This window comes from Brachionichthys hirsutus, chromosome 7 (genome assembly GCF_040956055.1).
Source record: "Brachionichthys hirsutus isolate HB-005 chromosome 7, CSIRO-AGI_Bhir_v1, whole genome shotgun sequence".
Classification (NCBI taxonomy): Eukaryota; Metazoa; Chordata; class Actinopteri; order Lophiiformes; family Brachionichthyidae; genus Brachionichthys; species Brachionichthys hirsutus.
Window position 1 is genome coordinate 6,337,356 of NC_090903.1, and position 16,780 is coordinate 6,354,135.

Sequence of the window (16,780 nt, forward strand, 5' to 3'; positions counted from 1 at the left end):
TGGTGACTAGCGCGTAAAAACGAGCAGAGGGTCCAGAATGCAGACGAGGAAGCCGTGCGTAAAGCCGTGCGTAAAGCGCTGCTGCTCTGCGGGCATCATCCAACGGCGGGTGCACCTGTTGTCCACTTACTGGAGATAAAGCCAGCAGCGCGGATGATTTATGGCTGGATGGAAGGAAGGCGTGGTCAAACCAAGCCACGGAATGCCGTGGTGACGTCATTCCACCGAGCGCTTCCTCATCTCGCCTCTTCTTCTTTTGCTCCGCCTTTCTGCTGATTTCCACCCGGGGGGGGGGGGGGGAGGGGTGTGCAAATAGTTTGCTGTATCGATTTCCCTTATTTCTGCTGTTATTTGCCCCACAATAAAATCAGTGATTTTGTCGAGCAAAAGAGCAAATCAATACAGGCTCCTATATAGATTTTAGACTGTCAATGTGATATTGCCGGAGGGACGGGGAGGGGAAGGGGGGGGTCCTTAATGGAGTCATTCTACAGATTAAAGGCCAGTTGCTCCAGAGGTCACTGTATCAATACAGCAGTTCGTATTAGAATAAAGACGATTGCTTCATAACAGGACATCGGAGTCCACTGAGCTCAGACATGCTGCGTTTGAATATTGAGTCGGAGTGAAGGCTTCTCTAAATACTTAAATGAAATCCTCTAACAAAACCAGATCAGAGAAAAAGATGCACCGACGGGGTTCGTATCAACAAATGGCACTCAAACCAACCTTTACAACACAAGTCAATTCATTTATTAACGCTTAGAGGACAACCTGAGGCAGGAAGCTGAAGAGGACACGGACTTGTTTGAGTTCAGCCCACGCTGTGGCGTCAGACTCCAAAGGATCAGACGGAACGAAGAGGAAACAGCCGGGAAGCTGGGCTCAGAATGCTTCCTCAGCTTCCCGGTAACGGTGGACAAACAACAAAAACAACGCTCCCGCCATTCGACGGAATCCTTTCTATCCCCAAGATTAACTCCTCAAGGATTTGTTGAGTCTCCGTCAAGTTAGTTGAACAAGTGAGGGGAGATTTACTGTTAATCCATCCCATCATACACGCGACTAATGAAACTATGTGGTGCCTATAATACGGGACGGGCACTTATCTAGTAACAAAACAGAAAAACAAAAACAAGAAGGGATGTTTGCTAAACTCAGAGAAAAGCTCTTATAAAGGGAACTGGATGAGATGGGACCTTCAATGTGGGACAACGACAACTTAATAAAACTGTTACAATTATTTCACCATAAAATAAAATGTAGGGGGATCCAAGATGGGCAAGTCCTTCTAAGGTGTTCACGGAACGGATAAGGTTAATATCTGCACCACCGATAGTGGGGGTGGAGGCTGTAGAAGAGGTTGTCATGACAACCGTATCCTCAAAGGCAATCCCATCATGCTGAAGCAATTTAGGAAACCCTCTGGAAGCTGCACTGGGTTATTAGGTCATAACAAACCCACAATGCCCACGAAAGCGTAATTAAATGGGATCAATGCGAAATCTGGAAGGAAATCAAATCCAAAAAGGAAGATCTTTTATGAAATCTGAGGGGGGGGGGGGGGGTGTAATTAAACAGACACTAGAACTTAGAGGAGACAGGAGGTGATTCTTTAATCTCTTTAGTTGGAAAAGCTAAAAATAATAATTATATACTGTATATATATATATATATATATATACACACTTCCCAGTGCATCATGAGTAAAGCCTCAACTCCATAAGGAAAAATAATCAGAAATATGGAGGCACATCAGTGCCACAGACAGAACATGGACAGACTATTATCAAAGAGTTTGTTAGCAAGAAGCCAGAAAACAATTTAAGAAGGCAGAAGAAATGGAAATCTTTCTGTTCAGGATGTAAATGTGTACGATTGGTCATCATATGTTCACAACTTCATGCACAATGTTAAGGCACTTGTGCTGCAATCACCATACAGAAAAGTCACAATTATTTCCCTGCATTTAAATGGTACAAAAACCTCTGAATATATATGAATGTTTTTAAATATATGAAGCAGTCAAGGCACTCGTGTCTCTCACATCAGAAGTAAAAGAAAGCCGTAAAAAATCTGATCGAGGTTAGAGACCAGGTAGATTTTAGAGGTTAGATTCACAGTATGAAAAAGCCATAGGAACATCTGAATAGTATATAAACAACGTGGATGCGTATTTTATACAGCAATCATTGTGGCAGTTTGCATTTTGGGACCAGTCTTCAAATGAAGGATTCCTAACTCAGACAGGTTGTGAAGCATTTCATCACCGCATCCCTGCAGAAAACGCAAACAGAAGGAAATCTGTGTCAACAGCGGGTAGAAACAAAAACACAAAGAGTTCAAAGCATGCAGGACAAAATAAATACAGTAGAGTACAGTAGTAAGTACAGTAAGTACAGTACAGTCATAAATACACAATTAAATCTTCCATCCTTCGCTGCGACGCTTTGGGCGGAGCCCCGCATGAATAAGTGATTGTGTTGTGGTGGGGAAGCACCGCATGTCCAGAGTGATGGGGGGGGGGGGGGGGGCTCCCTTTCTCTAGGTTTCTCCTCTGCCTTGACGGATGATGCAATACGAGCGATCGCCATGGTTACCTCCTCACAAAGCTGTTGCTATGCAGACTTCACCTGCAGCCACAGTTAAAATATTTGATGGAGGAGGTGTAAATGCCGTCAAGGTCAAAAGGAGGGGGGGATATGAGCAGTCTGTGAGGAGGGGGGGGGGGGGGGGGGGGATAAAGAGGTTTGTGTGTCTAATGCATCAACATAAGTAACACTGGGGTCCTCCTAGTCTTCATCCATTACAGACTGCAATTAGACTTTCATTAATTCTGAGGCTTGATTCTAGTTCTACCTTCCCCAAACCTTAAGAATAAACACTCAGCCCCCGAGACCCCAACCCCCGATTTCTGATTGACTATCAAAGCAAAATCAGCCAAAAATCATTGTGGGAAGATCACGTGCAGCAGGATTCAGTGCCCCCGTCTGCAAGCCGGAGAGGTTATAAATAGGCAACAAGGCAAAATACATTAAAGGATCAAGTCCGCTGGCCGTGTGGCGTTCTTGCTGGCCAGGTATCCGTTTGTTTGGCCACGGATGGGAAGAAGAGGAGAGTCTGATTCTCTCTAACGTGTCACCCTGTGAAATATGCTGCAGATCTGAGGCAGCACGGCGAACGCAAAGCGCTAAACCATCCAATCTAAAGGAAATGAAAAATGGATTAAAGTAAGAAGCTTAGGGAGGAGGGACAACAACACCTTCACAAATAAATAAGAGAAGTGTCATAAATAAGTGATAATTGAGGTATGAAATAAATAAAACACTGGTGAAATTTGCATTTCTCTAGAAGAATTTGTTTATTGGAAGGGGTGTAAAAGAGGACATCTTTGTCTCAGCTTTGCCTTAATAGTATTTGGGCTGGGGGGGAGGGGGACACTCGGGGACGTCTCTCAGCTGTCAGGATGGATTATAGGGTTGCCCAAACACACAAGGCACTTTGTGGGGGGGGGGCTGGATGCCAGCACTGGACTACTAAATGAAGTATAACCCTGTTTACAGCTGGACCAACACAACCAGCTCAGTGGGTGGGATCATTCAAAAAACCATCACATACCTCCGGGGGTCTTTATGCTGGAGAGCCTAGATGGGTCCAGAACTAATCAACCAGTGAAACTGTCCCGACGGCATTTTGAGTTAACATAATTATTAAGATATTGTAGATAAAGCAAATGACATCGGCGAGTCGAAGCAAAAACGAGTGTCAAACAATAAGCTACCGTTTGTGCCTGGGATGGGCGTGTGGGTGTGTGTGTGTGTGTAAGAGAGAGAGAGAGAGAGAGAGAGAGAGAGAGAGAGAGGGGCCGGGGGGGATTACAGCCATATGGCGGAGGCAAATAGTGCTAAAATCAAAACATGTTTTCACTTAAGGCTCACAAAGCTCCTCAACCCGGTTTGCGTTTGTAGACGGAGCATTACTGAGACAACGGCCGGTGGTTGAAGAGGACAGAATGCTGTTACAGAAAGACCGGATTCATCACGCACACACAAAGGGACCCGAACAAAGAGGAAAGCCGTGCATCAGTTTGGCTATAAATCACTCAATCATCTTGAATTACCTGGCAAATGGAATGTAAGAGATGCTATACCTGAAACAGAAACAAAAAACACTTAGGTTACCGGCACAGAAGAAAATACTGACATTATAAGAATAAAGAGGTGGAAAACACACACACAATAACATGCATTACATTTGGTGTAATAAAGGGGATGTTTCTCTCTGATAGGATCAATGTTGGAATTTGAATTCCTGATAAAAATAAGTGTTGAACACGACACGGTTCTTCTCAGTAAATCTATTTCTAAAGGTGCTATTGACATGAAAGTTTTCACCGGATGTCGGCAACAACCCACGCATGGCAAGGAAGCAAACCTCGGATGTCCATAAACGATGTGCTATAAAAATGGATCGACAGGGAAAAAGTAAAGAACGCATGAAGAAATGAAGGCGCAGAAAGACACGGAAATCCTGGCTCAGTGAACGTTTCGTGCCATCAGCACCTTTAGAAACACAGAGAATGTCTTTCACAATGCATGTCATTTGGTATTATTAAAAAGATGAAGATGTCTTTAATGATCCAAGAAATGCCACAAGGATCACGGATCTATAATCGAGTTAGGACTTAAGATCTGCAGAATGATGGCTTTCTGACGGGCAACACTTATACTCTCCATCCAGTGTAAATCGGTGGAGTGGAGGACATTTGATCAAACAAACCTGTCAGGAAGCCCTTGTTCTGCCCACATCAGAAGCTCAACGTGCCGAACGGCTGAACCGAGAAAGTGACTGAGTGTGTAAAGTAAAATGTGCCGGTCCTGATTCATCATTAACGCTCCGCTGCTCTCTACAGGGCTTCAGCGTGCACAGGCATCAGCCTACAGACTGGACTCTACCTACCAGTGTGTCTGCGTCTTATTACAGAACCACCTCCACGCGGCCGCCGAAGCGCCTGTGTGGGAACGCACAATGCCCTCCAGTCTGCTAAGGATGAACCAGAGACGTGTGACTTGCCGTTGCCATGGTGATGCCTCCAAGAATGCAACCAGAGCGGAAGTGAACGTACTCCATGCGGGTGCAAAGAATGTCGGCATATTGCTACCAGTTCAGAGCCGTCCTCACCCGGGGGGGTCTGGGGTTAGAACCGTGTACATTCAAGCCTTTTGCGACTGCTGTGCAAATACGGTCAAAATAATGAACATACAAGCGCCGACATGCCCACGCTCGTCGCTCACAGGTCAATGCTGACCCACATACCGACTATTCTTTTAAAGCATCGGCGTTGTGATTCAGTTAACTCAGACGTGTGAAGCAAGATACAAGCAAGGCCCCGTCCGATTGGCTGCTAGTGACGAAGGGACACTTACCAAGTCATTGCCAAAAACTGCAGAACACAGAAGAGGATAGCCAGAGGCTTTTTATCCCACTGGAAAATGAAACACAAAACTGGAATTGTAAATGGCTGAAAACAATTAAGACTGAAAGTGGCGTAAAACCGCAAACCCCCCTTCTTACCCAGAACACTGCACAAAGCGTTAAGACGAAGCAGAGCTGGTGAGAGAAGAAAGGAACAGTTGCGTTAATACATGACAACGACGTTGTGAAATCTGACACCGGATTGATCCTAAACCCGCATGGGAAATGGGAAATGCCACAGCGTCCCATTTCAAGCACGAACGCGTTTGCACAGATAAGATGTTTCATCTTGATAATCCTTAGAGACTGAATTTGGCTTTCTAATCTAAAATCAGAGACTACAGAACTTCCTCACCCTCTGGAGTTGGCGAATGTGAATGTAGGACAAATCATACCCAGTGAAGCTTCACGCTCAAGTTAACGTCCGAAACAGAAGTGCAACGCCGTAGTTACCAGCATGACGATCGTGGCGATCAGTCGCGTTGGCTCAAACATGCGCTTCAGCTGTTTTAGGGGTCCCATCAGGAAGCAGGTGCTTTAAAAGAACAGAGGAGGCACGTTTATAGCATCAATTAAAAGACGCATCAACCTGTTATTTGATTAGAGTTTATGTGCACGGAAATAGAGAACATAAATTGCCCATAAATGATATAATCTGTATACACGCCTCAGAGCAGTCTTGAAAGGCACGCACACACACGCACACACACACACACACTTCTTTTGAGTGACACCGGAACTGTGTGGTCACGTGACTCACACCGCCATGCTGCAATTATTAGCGGGTAAAGACTTCCTATGATGACACGATCAGAGCCTCCTACATGCTGCCGCCAGAGAATGTAACAGGATAAAGGCTTTCCCCGCCGACGAGGCTCGCAGCGCTGGGATCAGCCGAGCCGAGTGGGCAGACGAGTCCGTGCAGCGTCACATCTGTTAGCTGAGAGCAGAGAGCGGTCTGTTGACGCACGCCGTTTCTCCCCGTCAGCCGAGGGAGGGACGCGCACTGTGGCAGGCACAGCAATGACGCTTATAAAAGACACGAGTATGCTATAAGGCTAAAACTTCATAGCATACTAAACTAAATTTATTTGCCTTCAGGCTCAGCTCTCTCTGCACCACCTCCTTCTAGAAAAGCAACATTTGATTGAACGGTAAAAATTATCAGATGAAACGTAATTTAATGCTACATTATTCTTCTGTTTAGAAGCAAAAACAAAGAGAAAGGACCCCAGGTCTGATGGGCCCCGGTTCATGTGGTTTGGTTAATACATTAAAAATAAAAAGTCAAAAAAACAACAACAACAACAACAATAGTCTTAGAAGCCTGAAAAGGTTCTCCTGATCCATGAATGCCTATTACCCATTGCAAATTCGATAAGAAGAGTCATACCTGCCAAGAGCTGCCAGGTTCCCTAGCGTGTAGAAGACGGCGAAAAGCTTGAATCCACCCCCTGGAATGAAAAGCAGCGCTGTACCCTGGACCAACAACAACACAGTCCGTCAGCGACACAGATATTCACACGCATTGGACAAATATTGTTAATTTCAAAGTAATCTTTGGCATTTGGGAGTCTCCACATTGAAATGCCAGTCCACCTCCCTCTCTGAGCTCTGTCTGTTTGGTAATATATCCCATGTAGAATTAATATATCTATTTATTCATTATACACACACACATATATATATATATATATATATTTAAACTATTTATTTTCAAATTAACCATAATTAGCCAAAAGCATTTCTGTTATTAACTGTCATTTTGTCCAGTCAAGTGAAGTGTTGTCATGCACAATAAATGCTTGTACAGTCATCCTCTCCTCTGTCAGCTCTGGTCAGCAGGCCTAAAGAGATATCTAGATGCTTTCACTCATGCGTGATGGGTGCCACCTAGTGTCAAAACACCGTCACTGAAAATACCGTCCGGGAAGAATCCTTCACTTGATTGACTCACTTTCAAGGAGGAGAAGGGAAAGGAAAACCCATTATGGGTAAAAGATAAGGGTTTCAAATATGATGAATGAATAGGAGAGACAAGAATTTTTTTTAATAATGCCAACAAATGCGAGGAGATACCCTGAATGTGGATTTTACCACCCGGGCCTACACAAGTTGTGCGTTGGATTTTTCAGTGTGAATTATGACAATCAAAAAATGTAAATGCCATCTGTGGCCATACTTCCTCCAAACTAAAAACCCAAATGATATATTCAACTCCTTTTTCATCCTCCTTCTCAAGCAACTTCCATGCATTCATTAATAAATAGAATGCCGTCGATTTGATATGCAAGTGAAAAGGAACAGCGACGTCACCATGGTGATGGTGTTCGGCCATTCTACGACTCGGTTAGAAAGAAATACTAAATGTGCAATGTTAATGTCAGTATACTACTTCTGACAGAAGCCTTTTCAAAATAAAAGTCATAGGCACTCACCAGTATTGAAAGCAGGATGCCTGCCACGAAGCATATAAAGAACCATTTCACCCTGGTGCTGTAGCTGAGGGAGCTGGCGTCAAGGACCTAAAGTAACGACAAATATGCAGATTGTGTGTGTATACATGAAACTAAAACGTAAAGAAGAATCTGCAAAGACGTGCATGCATACCACCACGACACTCTAGCGAGCCAGCAAGTAAAGAGTTAAAGTCAGCACCTTACCTCGTCCCCCCCTCATCGCGAAAGCGTGCAAAAAATAATAAAGAATAAGCAAACACGCACAAACTGTTAAGCCGCGGCAGACAATTGTGTGACAGTTAGCCGTAAACTAGTGTGCTCACCCACCAAGCTAACGTGAACGGAAGGCTGCAGAGATGACGTTAGCCTAGCTTAGCCTAGCGTTAAATGACATTTTCACTTTCACCAAGATCCAGCGATAGAAAATAGACTTTACTAAAAATATATTTAAAAAAAACAATTAAACACAACAACAGGCGTCTGAGCAAAAAAATAAAAAATAAGACTGGGCCACAGACTTGACAATTCAGTGTACGTATATGCACAACATTAGCATTAGCATTAGCATTAGCATTAGCGTCGTGTAACACAACACAACTAGCTACCTGTGAAGTCAGACCTCGCTCTTCATTTTCTTCTTGGCCACTTAACACTCGGCGAAGCTTGTCCATCGCTCGACGATCGCTGACGTCACGGAAACAAATGTCAAAATGTAAAACTGTGCTGCAAGTCTTGATCACGGCTGTGAAAAGTTCTACTTCCTGGCTTCCTGAACGACGCTCTCTGTAACTGCTGATTTAGAATCCGTTGGTCGCAGACAGTGAACTCTCTAACGAAGCAGGAAGTGCTTCAATAACTGACCGCAGGTCAGCTTGTGAAATCAACTCCATCAAACGCGCTTCCTCGTGATCCGCTGCCTTGTATTATTAGTCCCTCCGCCGGGCGGGGCTTGTGTGATCGATTAGCCAGCGTTTGTTTGTCCGTCCGTCCGTTCGTAGCAAGATAACTCAAAACTTTACAGACGGAGCTTGATGACATTTTAAGGAAATGTTGGGGATGTTACCAGGATTATTAAATGTTGATGATGATCCAGAAGAGATCCTGGATTATGGATCAGATTGAAATGTTCAGGAACATTGCAGTCAATGGATCTTAAAAATATGTTCCTCAATATCTTGGTTGGTTATTGACCAATGTTTATGGAATTTAACACAGTCATGTAGGGTGGGAACCTCAATCTCACCATCTAATTTCATCTGGATCGGATCCTGAATGACGTTAGGAAAAAATATAACATTTTAACATTACATTTTCATACAGTATTACATTTTAATATTAAATTGTAATATGAACATATATATTTGGCCAGCATGCTTCTGAACACCGCCTGCATTTATTTGCTTGTTTAAGGTTATTTGCTTGGCTCGCCTACTTGCATATCGTGTGTAAATCATATATCTCGTAGACAAAAACAAGACAATTTCTTATGTACCCTATTTTTGTTATCGCTTTGTCACCATCTAGTGTTTTTATAACAACAAGACAGGACGCAGAAAGAAGGCGCTGCCTCGACAGTGCTTGTCTTGTGCAGTGTTGCCTTGCTTTTTTCCAAGAACATAGCTGGCCAAATATAATAAGGCTGGTGCTGTGTGTAGCGCTGTCGTCTCACAGCAGGAAGGTTCCAGGTTCAATTTCTTTCTATGCAGAGTTTGTATATTCTCCTCTGCTTGGGTTTTCTCCAGGTTCTCTGGTCTTCTCCCACCTCCAACCGATCGCTGCAAATTGTCCATATAGATGTGAGTTGTCTGTATATTCGCCATGCAATGCCCTGGCGACGCGTCCGGGGTGTACCCTGGCTCTCGCACATAGTCAGCTGGGATAGGCTTCAGCAACACGTGACCTGCAAGACGGAAAAAAGGGGCTGAATGGATGAATGGACAAACATAATGAAAAAGAAGGGGTGGCCCTAAAAATGCAAGAAATTCTGATACTCCTCAAGGCTGCCTTGCACTTTCAGCAGGCGGAAGTCAACTTCCTACAACTGGTGCAAATGTTAAGCAGTATTTGAAAATTCCTGCTCAGTGATGATGAGGAAGAAGAAGGAGATTAGAAATGCAGAAAATGGAATTTGTTATCACACTTGTAAAGCACTCAGAGAGTGCAAACCTCCCCCGAGCAGCTCAAACAAACAGACTAACCGACCAACGGCAGTGATTAAATAAAAAATGCACAATGTAAAGCATCCCCGTGAATGTAATCAGTCTCTGTCACCTCAGTATCGGTTTCTCGTAGACATTTCTTTTTTACTGACTCTTGAGTGGTGTTTTCTTTAGCAACCGACGTAGGGACAACATTAAAGTATCTGTGTACTCATTATATGAGAATAATGGATCCTGAAAATATCTTGACAAAACAGCAAGTCCATCCATCCATCCATCCAAGGAATTGGAAATTATGAATGAAAAGAACTTTATAAATGTAACATTTTACACTTGCTCAGCAGTTTCTCACTTAGTAGAAAAAATAAAATCTTAGTCATGCATTATATAGAAAAAGGTCGTTTTTCATCCTGTTCTATAAATTCACTCTTTTTTTTAAATTGGAAATAAAATAAATATACGACAGTAAAATACAAAAACTTAATTCCACTTGATAGATAATCGTTTTTTTATTTGCCTTTTATCAAAAGTGTTATATTAGTTCCCTATTTATGCAAAAATAATAATAACCTCCTAACTGTTTTTCACTTCTTTGTGATAAACTCCTTTTATGAATTGTGTATCCCAGATGATATTCCCACTCCCCCCCCCCCCCAAAAAAAACTAACAACATTGACAATCAGCTGCAGCAGAAGCGTCTTTGAGGAAGGGCCAAACGTCTCCATGTGCAGGATTCAGCGGACGCCCCGGCTCCTGAGAGGCTTCCAGACGAACGAAGCAACATGCGGACGTCGCTGCCAGCCCTCTCGCTCCTCATCGCTTTGGGCTTTTACGGGCGCAGAGGTGTTTCTGCTTTCGCCTGCCCGAGGATCTGCCGCTGCTTCTCCCACACGATCAGATGCAACAATGTCACGCAAGGGTCAGCGGACTCCGCGCTGACGATGGATCACAGAGAGAAGAGACTGTAAGTCCGCACCACCGTCTTGGAATTTAAGCTGCGTGCACCGTAAAGATTGTGCGTGCAAAGAAACACAGAGAGTGGTCGGAACTGACTGATAACTAATATCATATGTTATGAACATTGTGACGACTGAATTCATTGCAGTCCGTTTCCTTCTGCAAATGTGTCCATGACTATTTCGTGCGTATTTTGCGCACGGAGAATTGATTTGCACGAAACACACTTGCATGCTTCTGCTTTGGTATGCTTTGATATGCTTTGATATGCACTTGAAGTAGAGTAAATGCAGGGCTGTCCAAGCGATCATTAGAAGCTTTATTCCTTTGCCCCCATTCGATTATATGTGAATATTTGCAGTCATATTAGGAACATTGTTCTACTTTTTAAAGGTTAATCTATAGTGAGCATTTCAGAGGTCTGCACAGCCAGCCTTGGTTTTGGAGGCATTTGCTTGGTACAGTATATGCACGTGTGCACATCATAGGCACTCCAACTAAACGGCGTCTTATATTATTCATATTACCTTTTAGGGTTTAGGTTTATTTTCTTCTTCTTAAGCCACATCTATATGTGGTTTATGGATGGTGCTGCTCATCAGCAAACCTGTCCGTAGACTCAATTGTGTTGTATGTTTCTTATATATAATAAGAGATGAGATAATGAAGGCTAAAGTGTGCATACCTTTCATGCAGGGGTTTCACCTGACCACTTCAGGCAAAAACAAAAACCTGAAAGGTCGGCCTCCACCTCATGTTTGTGTTTGCTGTTTCACGTTTTACCGCATTCAGCAAAAGTGCAGGAAACACCTACCAGTCTCTTGGGAAGCGGAAGGCATTGAATGTGTGCAACTTAATTACCTGTGGAGAAAATGTCAAGTTGATCTAACATGGTCAAGGACACGGAGCAGCCTCTTGGTTTACTCTGTTTACCAGACAATCACAAGCCTTGAAGGTGGTAAATCTTGACCTATCCTCTGGTAAATGACAAAACCTTGAGTCTCTCTTGATAAGTGTCCATGAAGGCCAGCACACACACGCAAACACACACACACACACACATGCACAAATAAATTCCAGTGAGTTTTTTTTGTCAGATAGTGGTATTATCAGTAGCTTTAATTATTTGTTATATTAACTGTGCTCACATTGTGAGGAGGCCCTTATCCTTAATTTTGTGAAAAATGCAATGCTAATATGTATGTGCATGGAGAGTAATATTTGTTTTTAGCTTTTAAATGTCCTCTGGTGCAGTATACCTAAAACCTGTGATATATCAACTGTCATATATCAAATCATTTGTCTTTGTTTACATTCATAAATTAATTATTCCTCTCTAAATGTATTTTTTCAGCTTTTTCTATCACCTGTCGTTGCACACAATTTCAAGCCATTCATTTGAGGGGCTGAGAGGAGTCCAGAGGATGTAGGTATTAGCCACCCGGTCACAGCCTTTGACTACTCTTATGTGGTGTCCACTCTGTTTTCATTAACCCTTTAAAGCAAATGATTGCCAGAAAAATTGAATGCCAATTTTTCTTAATGGAACCTTCTGACAAATTAGTAAAAAAAAAAACAACAACAACAATTAACATAAATGTGTATACTATATGAACTTTCATTTATATCATTTTCGTAAATCCAGAATTGTTCACATGTACAATGCAGATGCATGCGTTTTTCAGGACTCAAACTTATGATGTAAAAGTCTAAAAATCCTGAAGCCAACTGTATCAAATAAGATACCCTTGGCTTTAAAGGGTTAATACTCAAGTTAGTCAATAAAATAAATGTTTAGAGCCTTTAAATTTATATTTTATCCTTGCTTTGCATTATCTTTAAGGCTACATCTTGTTAGCTGGCCATTGGGATGACTCCTTTATAAAAATAAGCCATCATGCTGCATAAGAAATTCTCCATGTACTTTGCTTGAGCTGAACTGTTTCTGCGTAATGTACAGTGAGATTGCTCAAAGTTTGACCCTGAAAAACATCGAGACGCTAGCGTTTAATGACCTCCTCAGCCTCTACGAAATGTAAGTCTGCTCTGTTCTCAGTCAAATACACAAACAGATTTTGCAACACAGCAGAGGCTCAACTAATGCTCATATTTCTTTGTAGCTCAATCCAGAACGCAAAGGGCCTGATGCACATCGGCAGAAGGACTTTTAACAACCTTCCTAAACTGCATTACTTGTGAGAAAAACGTGAAACATAACATTTAAATGCTTAACAAACAAATCACAGAATTATATGTGTTTTCCTTTGCATCAACAGGAGCATCTCCAATACTGGAATAAAGTTCTTTCCTGACTTTACATCTATTCATTCTCTTGAATCCGAGTTCATCTTGTAAGTCCCTCTGCTTCTTGAGTTTTTAATCCAAAAAATAAAAATACAAATAAAAAGCATAAACATCACATTGCTATAAACCAGTGCACTGTTGCAGGGATATATGCGATAATCTCTATCTACTGGAAATACCTCCAAATGCTTTCAATGGAATGGCAAAAGAATATGTTACGATGTAAGTGAAGCAAGAAAAGATAACTTCACACTGTCACACTTCACACTCACCTCTAATCCTAGTCATGTGACATTGCAGGAATATGTACAACAACGGCATCAGAGAAATACATAACCACGCCTTCAACGGGACAAAGATCGATAAGCTGTATTTCCATACATTTCTGAGCAAATATTGTAAATTACATTGTCTTCAAACAGCTTTAGGATTATTCTTTCTCCATTGTGCTGCCTTTCATAATTTTAGGGTATTGAAGAATAACCGAAACCTCAGAGTGATCCACAGAGATGCTTTTGCAGGCGCCACAGGGCCTGGAGTCTTGTAAGGAATATTCTTAATCCCTCTGAATGATCACTTCAACTCGTATTCTCAGATTTAGTGGGGCGAGGAGGAAAGACGGGTATGCTCATTGAGCCGAATGTTCAGGTCACCTTTGTGGATGCGAGAGAAATAGTGAAAAAGATTGCGCTTCATGCTTTGAATAGTTTCTCTTTCTAGAAATGATAGGAATTAGTCCTGTGACCTGAGGAGTTTGCATGTTCTCCCCGTGTCTGCGTGGGTTCTCTCCGGGTTCTCCGGCTTCCTCCCACCAGAAAGGGTCCCTCGTAAATCTCTGATTCTTCACAGGGATGTGTCGGCGACTGCTCTCACAAATTTACCACCCCAGGGACTGGAGTCTGTTCTGGTCCTTTTTGCCCAGTCAGCGTACGCGCTGAAGAGCTTGCCTCCTCTTCAGGGACTGTGGAGCCTCCGAGAGGCACATCTCACCTACAACAGTCACTGCTGTGCACTGCTGAGCTGGGACAGCCACAGGTGACGTGCACTGTGCATTTCAGAGATTAATCAATGACCGATTTTTCCCCCCAGATCATTCAGCTGGATTGATCTTGTTTACAATATCAGCGCTATATATATATATATATATATAAGTATTAGCATTTGTTGGTCAGCCAATGCTAACGGGGAAGGTAGATTTACATGACATCCTTCCTGTTACCGCAGGGACCCGCCCATCAACCCTGCACATACTATTGGCTTTCACAACTGTGGTGACGGAGATCCGTCATCAAGGTAAAAAGGCTGTGATGTTCCCACCTTCTGTAATGTTTGAACTTCACGGTCTGCAGCCTTAGCAGCACTGAAAAACACCAAACCATTGATTATGCTGCTGCTGGAAATGATGTTGGTGCTGGTCACATCCATTTTTAGTCTTGATTAGAACAATGTTTTTTCTCCTTTCTTCTCAGGGCTCAGCACGTGGCTGGAGATTCCGCGGAAACAACTCTAGTCAAGGATGTTCCATTTTTTCCATACGACGATTTGTTTGCAGAGGCGGAAGGATACGGAGACGTGAATTTCCACTATCCAGAGCTGTACTTCTGTCAGACCCGATCGACTCTGGTTTGCACGCCCGAAGAAGACGCTTTCAACCCCTGTGAGGACATTGCAGGTTTCAGTTTTCTCAGAGTGGCCATTTGGTTTATCAACATACTTGCCATCACAGGTAATCTGACAGTCCTCCTGATCTCCTTCCTGAGCCGCAACAAGCTGACGGTGCCTCGTTTCCTCATGTGCCACCTGGCTTTTGCAGATCTCTGCATTGGGATCTACCTTTTCATGATTGCCACGGTAGACTTGCGGACACGCGGACGCTACAGCCAACATGCTATAGCGTGGCAAACAGGGCCCGGCTGTAGCACCGCAGGCTTCCTGTCTGTGTTTGGTGGGGAGCTGTCAGTCTTCACACTTTGCTCCATCACTGTGGAGCGCTGGCACACCGTCACCAATGCGCTGCAGGTCGAACGACACCTGGCACTCGCACAGGCAGCAAGTATAATGGCGGTTGGGTGGCTCATCTGTCTGGGGATGGCGTTGCTGCCCCTGATTGGTGTGAGCAGCTACAGCAAAGTCAGCATGTGCTTACCCATGGACATTGAAACCCCATTGGCACAGGCCTACGTCATAATCATGCTGTTCTTCAATGTGGGGGCCTTCGTTGTGGTTTGTGCCTGTTATGCTCTGATCTATCTGTCATTAAAGAAGCCCGACCTCCCCAGAAGAAGCGCAGACACCAAGATTGCAAAGCGCATGGCTGTGCTCATCTTCACAGATTTCCTCTGCATGGCTCCCATCTCCTTTTTTGCCATCTCTGCTGCATTCAAGGTTCCCCTCATCACAGTGACCAATTCTAAGATTCTGTTGGTCCTCTTCTTCCCCATCAATTCTTGTGCCAACCCCTTCCTCTACGCTATCTTCACCAAGGCATTCCGAAAGGAAGCATGTCACCTCGTGAGCACCGTGGGCTGCTGTAACAGCAAGGCCAGTGTCCATCACGTGAAGGCCTACTGTGGCAAAGGCTCAAGCAGGAGCAACTCTGGATCCAAACATAGAGGATCGGGAACAGGAGTGAGACTGGCTGTGATGGCTGGTCAGAGCTGTCACCTGAAAGAGGAGAGGGATCTCACCTGAACTACAAAGAGATGGGACACACTTGTAGACAGTTAAAAGGACAGCAGGACAAGGAAAACAACTCACGCTGCATTTTGATGTGAAATATTTATCTGCTGGCACGTAACATGTCGACACGGAGAGACACACCTCGACCTGTGATGTCGGAGATCTTACACTGATAGAAAAAGAAATCTTAGGAACTAAATGCTGAAAATCCTGTGATGACTTTTTCCTACCAAGTTAAACACTGAATCGGCCTTGAGACATGAAATGTTTGAATTTTTATTATTAAAAAAATAATGTGCTCCAGAACATACCCAAAATAATATGCAGACTGCTCTAGGCTTGCCAAATGAAGTGAGGATATGCAACATACTGATGTGAAGCTTGTACATTTCGTTTACAGATTACTTGTTGAAAATATCTACCACCTGGTGGAGTAGTTGCGACGACAACTCGGTTGCACTGCCAGGGCTTCTGCTCTTTCTTTTGTCAGGGTTTTTGAATGTGTGTTAATAAAAATTATTATAAATAATAATAATAATAATAATAATAATAATGATAATGATAATAATAACTAGGATAGGCGCTCGGGCCTAATAATAATAATAACAACAACAAAACGATTACCAACGCAGTTGCGCGCAAGGCTAATAAAATAAAATAATACGTAGAGCCCAAGTTTGTCTCAAAACATATGAAACAAAGAGGAAAACCCCAAAATGCCCATAAACGTGTTATTGCTCTGCAGCT

The 16,780-nt window shown here is 43.2% G+C and overlaps 2 protein-coding genes across 2 annotated transcripts; one reads left to right on the forward strand and one right to left on the reverse strand.

Annotated features, from left to right (window-relative positions):
* Positions 1–740: 740 nt before the first annotated feature.
* sft2d1 (SFT2 domain containing 1) lies at positions 741–8,697 on the reverse strand. Its single transcript, XM_068741211.1, has 8 exons — positions 8,540–8,697; positions 7,914–8,000; positions 6,869–6,954; positions 5,929–6,010; positions 5,575–5,610; positions 5,427–5,485; positions 4,121–4,150; positions 741–2,277 (listed from the first exon to the last, which is right to left on the reverse strand). The coding sequence occupies exons 1-8, from the start codon at positions 8,603–8,605 to the stop codon at positions 2,238–2,240; spliced, it is 486 nt and encodes a 161-aa protein (XP_068597312.1). The 5' UTR covers positions 8,606–8,697; the 3' UTR covers positions 741–2,237.
* Positions 8,698–10,875: 2,178 nt separating this feature from the next.
* lhcgr (luteinizing hormone/choriogonadotropin receptor) lies at positions 10,876–16,045 on the forward strand. Its single transcript, XM_068741249.1, has 11 exons — positions 10,876–11,057; positions 12,405–12,476; positions 13,011–13,085; positions 13,171–13,245; positions 13,327–13,401; positions 13,499–13,576; positions 13,655–13,723; positions 13,823–13,897; positions 14,204–14,389; positions 14,579–14,647; positions 14,824–16,045. Exons 1-11 carry the CDS (start codon positions 10,876–10,878, stop codon positions 16,043–16,045), a joined length of 2,178 nt encoding a protein of 725 aa, XP_068597350.1.
* The last annotated feature ends 735 nt before the right edge of the window (positions 16,046–16,780 follow it).

Excerpts from the sequence above, each read along its gene's own strand:
- sft2d1 (XM_068741211.1), bottom strand. The coding sequence starts at position 8,605 with ATGGACAAGCTTCGCCGAGTGTTAAGTGGCCAAGAAGAAAATGAAGAG. Across the intron at positions 5,611-5,928 it reads TCGCCACGATCGTCATGCTG|CTCTGCTTCGTCTTAACGCT; the intron begins GTAACTACGGCG and ends TTCTCTCACCAG. Across the intron at positions 4,151-5,426 it reads CAGTTTTTGGCAATGACTTG|GTATAGCATCTCTTACATTC; the intron begins GTAAGTGTCCCT and ends TTTCTGTTTCAG.
- lhcgr (XM_068741249.1), top strand. The coding sequence starts at position 10,876 with ATGCGGACGTCGCTGCCAGCCCTCTCGCTCCTCATCGCTTTGGGCTTT. Across the intron at positions 12,477-13,010 it reads CTGAGAGGAGTCCAGAGGAT|TGAGATTGCTCAAAGTTTGA; the intron begins GTAGGTATTAGC and ends CGTAATGTACAG. Across the intron at positions 14,390-14,578 it reads CTGAGCTGGGACAGCCACAG|GGACCCGCCCATCAACCCTG; the intron begins GTGACGTGCACT and ends CTGTTACCGCAG.